This window comes from Marmota marmota, unplaced genomic scaffold, assembly GCF_001458135.2.
Source record: "Marmota marmota marmota unplaced genomic scaffold, marMar, whole genome shotgun sequence".
Taxonomy (NCBI): domain Eukaryota; kingdom Metazoa; phylum Chordata; class Mammalia; order Rodentia; family Sciuridae; genus Marmota; species Marmota marmota.
Window position 1 is genome coordinate 95,491 of NW_026007331.1, and position 7,741 is coordinate 103,231.

General features: G+C 39.4%; 1 protein-coding gene across 1 annotated transcript; it reads left to right on the forward strand.

Annotated features, from left to right (window-relative positions):
• Positions 1 to 597: 597 nt before the first annotated feature.
• Positions 598 to 1,886, forward strand: LOC107133707 (olfactory receptor 7E24-like; the record flags this gene model as incomplete). The annotated part of the gene is made up of 1 exon (XM_015475940.2): positions 598 to 1,886. A coding segment is annotated over one exon (951 nt), but the record flags the coding sequence as incomplete, so codon positions are not given.
• Positions 1,887 to 7,741: the final 5,855 nt, after the last annotated feature.

The following is a 7,741-nucleotide window of genomic DNA, read 5'->3' on the forward strand; positions in this document are numbered from 1 at the left end:
TTTTCAAATGGGAACTGTATTTCTTCTTCTTCACTTTTATTATTATTTTTTATGGTGCTGGGGATGGAGCCCAAAAGGCATGCTGGTTCTGCTATTTTATTAGAAAAGTAGACTGTACAAAACAAGCCAGACTCAGGAGCACAGGTTTTTCCTCCAATGTGGAAGTTAGAGAGAAAAGAGGAGGGAAATGGTACTCATCAAAATAAGAGGGAGGACATTAAGGAAGTGGTAGGAGCTTGGGGAAGGTGAGGAAGGAAGTGGTAGGTACTAGGAAATAAAACTGATCAATTGTTAAATGCATGTACAAATAGACCACGATAAAACCTACTCTTCTATATAAGTAATATACACCCATAAAAATTGTCAGAATGGACTATATTTCACTGTGATCATAGACTTGTTATGTGTAATGATCTTGGTCTCTAGCACTGCTCATTTACATATGAGCAGAGAAGGGTGTGAAACACAGATACCAGTAAAGCAAGAGTTCAGAGAAGACTCAGTTGTCCAGAAAGTATTTCTGAAGGTGCATGGAATTCAAGTGTGAGTACTTGCTTGTGCTGAACACCTATTGTTTCCTTATTCTAACACTTTTATTCCCAAAGGTGTCCCAGTAATATAGAAGAACCTAATCTAACACGTGTCTCAGAATTCCTCCTCCTAGGCCTCTCAGAGGATCCAGACCTGCAGCCCATCCTCTTCGGACAGTTCCTGTCCATGTACCTGGTCACTGTCCTTGGGAACCTACTCATCATCCTGGCGGTCAGCTCTGACCCCCACCTCCACATCCCCATGTACTTCTTCCTCTCCAACCTGTCCTTGACTGACATCTGTTTCATCTCCACCACGGTCCCCAAAATGATTGTGAACATCCAAACTCACAGCAGAGCCATCTCCTACATGGGCTGCCTGACACAGGTGTCTCTTTTTGCCAATTTTGTCTGTATGGATGACATGCTTCTGAATGTGATGGCCTATGACCGGTTTGTGGCCATCTGTCACCCCCTGCGATATCCAGTCATTATGAACCCTCATCTCTGTGGCTTCTTAGTCACAGTGTCTTTATTAATTAGCCTTTTCAACTCCCTGCTGCACAGTTTGATTATACTACAGTTTGCCTACTTCAAGGTTGTGGAAATTTCTAACTTCTTCTGTCACCCTTCACAACTCCTCAATCTTGCCTGTTCTGATACTTTAACCAATAACATAGTCATTTATGTTATAGGTGGCACATTTGGCTTTCTTCCCATCTCAGGGATCCTTTTCTCTTGTTATAAAATTGTTTCCTCCATTCTGAGGATCCCATCCTCAGCAGGGAAGTACAAAGCCTTCTCCACCTGTGGGTCTCACCTGGCAGTTGTTTGTCTATTTTATGGAACAGGTATTTTAGAGTACCTTGGCACAGCTGTCTCACATTCTCCCAGGAAGGGTGCAGTGGCCTCAGTGATGTACACTGTGGTCAGCCCCATGCTGAACCCCTTCATCTACAGCCTGAGGAACAGGGACATTAAAAGTGCCCTGAGGAGGCTGCACTGCAGGATGGCCTAATTTTTCTTTGTTTCATCTTTTCTTGGAGTGTGGATTCTAAACCAGGACACCCCTGGTTACTGTATTCATATCAGTCCTCAGTAGCAAGTTAGAGCCTTAATTGTTCCCCCAGCAGGGGAGGCTTCTCACATCTGCAGTCCTTAGTCATGACCAAGCAGGTAGTCAGCACAACCAAGAATGTGCTGATGGAGACAGGATGGGAGGAGGGATCCACATAGCACTTATTCATTATCTACAGCATAAAATGTAAATATGTTTGTTATCATTTCACTAATTTTTTGGATACCAGGGATTGAACCCAGGGGTGCTAAATCATGGATCCACACCCCCAGCCCTTTTAATTTTTTTTATATTGAGACAGGGTCTCACTAAGTTGCTCAGGGCTTCACTAAATTCCTGAGGCTGGCTTTGAACTTGCCATCATCCTGCCTCAGCCTCCAGAGCTGCTGGGATCACAGGTGTGTGTCACCGCACCCGCAGTCATACATGGTGTTGGTGTTATCTCTGGATTTCTTCCTATCTCAGGGAGCTTTTTCTGTTACTATAAAATTGTTTCTTCATTGTGAGAGTCCAATCAAGAGTTGGGCTATCAAGCCTTCTCCACCTGTGGTCTCACCTGTAAGGTGTTGCATATTTTATGGAACCAGATTTGGAGTACATGTTGGTATCTCATTCCTCCACAACTCCAGACCTCAGAGACATGCACTGCATTCATCTCCATGCTGGGTCCTGAGGACACAGAGAAGAACAGTCCAATCTCAGGACCTGCAGCATATAGTTAGAAGGTAGGCTAGAAAAACTGCAGCAAAAGCTATCCTCTACAAATGTATTCCTTCTCCCTCTTTACATTATTTTTGTAGACCACATATATGCTCTGATGTTTTATAATTGTGTTGAATTAGCCAGGGTTAGAATCAGGATAAGTATGTAGTTGTGAGAATGGGTACAAATTTTCAGTTTAGCAAGATGAAAATTTTCTGGAAATGGACGATGGTAATGGTTAAACAACAAAGGGAATGTAATTGATACTACTGAACTATGCACATAAAATAGGTAAAAATGGAAGTTGCTGTTTCCTGTATATTTTATCACAATAAATAGAATTAGGCACAAATGGGTCATTCAAAACAAGGAAAAGAAACAAATTGAGTGAACAATACCCCAGAGCTTTCTTGAGTAGAGGAAGAGACCATAACCATGGGGATATTTATTTTCTCTTCTTCTTTTTCTACCTCTACCCATGTGAGGAAGTCCTTAGAGATTAGGATAACAGAGCAACTTGGCTAATTACAAGCTCTGTGCATGGATCCTCCAAGTTTATTAAAATGAATCAGCCTGTGTCTCTAGCACTTGAGTTTGGTAGTTCAGAGGGCTCCGTACATGGTCTCCTCCTCCCAGGGTTGTCTGTAGCAGGAAGCTCCTACCTGACCCTGTGTGGCTATCAGTCCTGAGGAATGACTCTGAGCCTTCACAGGCACCTGATTAGGGTGTAACTTTGGATCCTCAATCTTTGTTCATGAGCCAGCAGAGAAGAAACTTAACCAGTATGTCTGAGGGAGACATTGGATAGGAAAAGGGCTGTCAGAAATATTGTTTCTATGTCATCAGGACAAATATGATAGTCTGGGTGGCCAGATGGAAGGATATCAGTGTGCAAAACAAAGAGTTATGAGATCTGGTTTTTATATTCTTGGTTGTTTTGAGGGTGAGACTTCCAACTCCAGCTCACCTCCACTAGCTGTACTTCCAAAAGACACCTCACCCATTCTAGCAGAAAGCGGGTCCTCCAAACTCTGTCCTCAGCAATCCAAGAGTAGTATAAAGGTGATCATGAGGTTTAAGAGGAAAATAGCAGCACACATAGCTTTGTGATGCATCGCCAAGGGCTTCCTAAATGCCAGGTTCAGAGCTGTGTTTCACAAGGCTTGGTTTATCTCAGAGTCTCCGCAGAGCCTTCCTTTAGTTACACATGTTCACATTATTATAGAGAAAATAAAAGAGTACATTATATTTATGAAAACTTTGCCAGGTTGTTAGGCAGAGATGAGTAAATCTGTTTGATTCAGGTGGTCTAAATATGGACACCAGGCTTCTGGGCAGGAGAACCCCAGCAGGCTGTTCCCTTGACAAGCTAATCTGCCATTTCCTCTCCTGTCACTCCAGAAGTGACCCTTTGCTCACTCTGCTTCATTGTGGGTGTTCCTGGTAGATCAAAGAGAGAACAGTTGACATGAAAGCAACATCCAAGGAAGAATAGATCAAGAGCAGAGATCACAGGAAACAGGGGCACATAAAAATTCAACCCAGACCCCTCCCAACCGTAGGACACTCTGAAGCCCTCTCCATCCTCCTTGCTACTGGCCCACTCAGTCTCAAAGGAGACAATGCCACCTCATGGTTTCATTTCTACACAAGAAACTGGAGAGTTTTAAAGCATACTACAGATGTACTGGTGGTCAGTGTCCTGGACCTCTGCTTAAAACTTTCTGATAATTGGGAAATAAGGGACAAGATTACTGCATCACACCCAGACAATGACTGCTGAATTTTTTTTACATGATTATTATAATTATACATAATAGTGGAACACTCTGTGACCATTCAAGTCCATTTCTTTCACTAGGACCTCTCCTATCCCTTTCCTTCTCCTTCCCTCTGATTCTATTTCTTTACTTTAATGGTCTTATTGCATTTTTTTAATTGGTGCATTTTAATTCTACCCCAAAGTGGGATTCACTGGGGTGCATTTGTACATACACTTAGCATGATTTGGTCAGTTTTATTCCCCAAGATTCTGCTTTCCCTCCTTCCTCCCCCACCTCCACTGTCCTCCCTTCTGTTTTCCTGAGGCCCATTTTTATTTATTTATTTTTTCTCCAGCTTCCACATATGAGAAAAGACATTTGATCCTTGGCTTTTTGAGTCTCTTATTTCATGTAGCAATAACTTCTTGTTTCACCCATTTACCAGCAAATTACATAATTTCTTTCTTTTTATGACTGAATAAACCTCCATTGTGTGTGTTTACCACATTTTCTTTATCCATTCATCTATCGATGGACTCCCTGTCTGGTTCCATAATGTGGCCATAGCAAATTGCATTGGTATCAACACTGATGTGCCTGTGTCCCTATCATATGCTGATTTTAGTTCTTTTGTGTAAATACCAAGGAATGGGATTGCTGGGTTACACAGTATTTCTAATCCTACTCTTTTGGGAAATCCCCATGCAGCTTTCCACAGTGGACATTCTAACCTGCCTTCTCTCCAGCCTTGGTTATTATTTGTTCTCTTGATGATTACTATTCTAACTGGAGGGAGGTGAAATCCCAATGTAGTTTTTATTGGCATTTCCCTGTATGCTAAGGATGTGGAGCATTTTCTTCACATATTTGTTGGCCATCTGTATTTGTTTTTTTTTTTGTTTTGTTTTTAGAAATGTGTATTTAGTTCATTTGTCCATTTATTTATTGGGATATTTGAGGGATTTGGATGTTAAATTTTTGAGTTATTTATGTATTCTGAATATTAATGTTCTGTCAGAAGAGAAGATGACAAAGATTTTTCTCCCATTCTATGGGGGCTCTGTCTTCCCCATGATTGTTTAATTTTGATCACTATCTATTGAATTTGTAATCTCTTCTCAGAGGGGAAGGTTGTTTGTATTTCTGAGACAACGTTGTCATCTGAGTTGATCTACTGGTGATGCAACTGCATTGAATTAGTAATAAAGAGATAATAGATGCTCCCATGTGAGTAGCATGTGATGAATGTATTAGATAATGCAAAATAATATTTAGATATTATTATTTATACTAATTATTAATTATAAGGGTAATCTTCCTACCACTCAACCAAAATATGCTGTTGCCTGAAGTTACTATTCTCCAATTTCTGTTTTGAGACAGAATTTATATTTGATAATCATATGCCAGATATTTGGACAAGAATGATTAGCTATCTTCACCTCTGATTCTCTATTCTACCTTGCATGGCATAGAGGAAGTATAAAAAAAAATCAGAGGGCTGGGGTTTTGGCTCAGTTGTCAAGTGCTTGCCTAGCGTGTGGAATTTTACAGATATTTTACACACATTCTGTATATAGTGGCAACTCCAAGATCCAGAACTAAAATTTTCATTTTCTAACTTGTGCTCCAGGCTCCTATCTCCTCTACTAGTGAAAAATGGAAATATTATTTCCAATGCATTATGAAATGTCTTCATGAGTCCTTGTGGAAGGATTATCACAAAACAGAATGCAGGGATATTTTTGATAGTATAACTGAAGAATACAATGATGTAATTGATAATAACCGATTTGATCACAGTATCAAATGTAGATAATTAATATTAAAATTGAACATGCATCAATTATTGGAGGTCAAACAACTATCTCCCGTAAACATGGCACATAGGAATTCTAGCTTGTGTTATACAGACAGAGTCACAGGAAGTTTAAAAGGATTGTTGTCACAATAAACTGACATACTAAATGACATCCTTTACCTGGGTAATGCTGTGTAAAATACAAAGCTTTTGAGGTCAATATATGTATTATACAAGGAGATATAAAACCACATGTCAATGGACACTAGTGTATTTGAGGGACAATTAGGTGTTACTACTTAGATGAACTTTAGAAACTGTAAGGTAAGTTTGAAAGAAAAATGTCCATATATAAACCTAAATCAATACTTCTAAGGTAACATTGAGAGGAAAATAAATGAACCAAATTCATGATGGTGGTTGTTTCTGGGGACAGGTATACAAGAGAATGGAACCATGCAGAGATACCAAGTACTCAAATGTCTAGAGGATAATTCACATCTTCACAAAGTAGGAGTTTAACTCAAATATTAAAGTTTTACATATTCTTGCGAATAGTAGTATTATCAGTGGTGACTAATATTAATGGACCATGGTTTTAATGCCAGGGAATACTCAAAGGCAGATGTTGTTAACTCTGGTGTAAGAAATGACCATCAGGAGCTGGGTGTGGTGGCACACTCCTGTAATCCCAGCAGCTTAGGAAGTTGAGACAGGAGGATTGAAAATTCAAAGCCAGCCTCAGCAAAAAGTGAGGCACTAAGCAACTCAGTGATATCCTGTCTTTAAATAAAATACAAAATAGGGCTCAGGTTCAGTGGTCAAATGCCCCTGAGTTCAATCCCTGGTTCCCCCACCCCCAGGAGGAGGAGGAGGAGGAGAAGAATAAGAATGAGAAGAAGAAGAAATGACCATCAAGAACTTCACCATGCAGACACTCTGATTGAATATGTTCACTTTTGTGGCCAGATGTCTAGGTATTTATAGATACCCACAGGTAGATATGATGATAAATGAGGCTGAGGACAAATACTCTATGCAAATTAAAAGAATTAAATAAAATATATTTTTTACAACAAGCCTCTAAGGTAGGTAATTATTATCCCTGTTGTACAGATGAAGAAGCTGTAAGAACATTTTCATAGTTTCTGTATTTTTTTCACCTTTTTCCTTTTAAGTCATAGTATGATTGGATAAAATAATAAACCTAAGGGTAGTTGAAGTGAGAGAATTGCAAACCATGTATCAGGAAGAACTGGCCAGAAATGCAATAAACCCGTCATAAGGTTGGGACTCAAAATGCACTTTGTGATCTTCACCTCCACTTTTAAAACTTGGGTGAAGCTTTCAGAAACCATCTGTCTGTGTGTAAAGGCCATTATTGACCACAGAATAAAGGGGAAAAGCAAGGATATGTCTTCCACCTGATATACTTTATGGGGACTGAAATGGGTTGATAAAAATAAGTCTGTATAAAGTATTTCAAACTGTTTCTTCATACTTTAGTATTTTGTATTCACCAGTAGGTGCACCATACACTAAAGTCACCTTAATTTTAATAGATGTAAGATATGCATTTAACTAAGCCATTTTTTGAAATGTTGATATCCACCACCACAAAAAAGGGACATATATTAAATGTTTTTTTATATATATTTAGTTGTACATGGACACAATGCTTTATTTTGTTTATTTCATTGTATGTGGTGCTAGGGATCAAACCCAGGGCATCACAAAAGCTAGGCAAGTGTTCTACCACTGAGTCACCACCCCAGCCCCATATTAAATGATTTTTAAGAAACAAAACAAAATATGAATGAGTGACAAATTATACCCACAAAGGAAGGTAATCAGAAAACAGTAATGA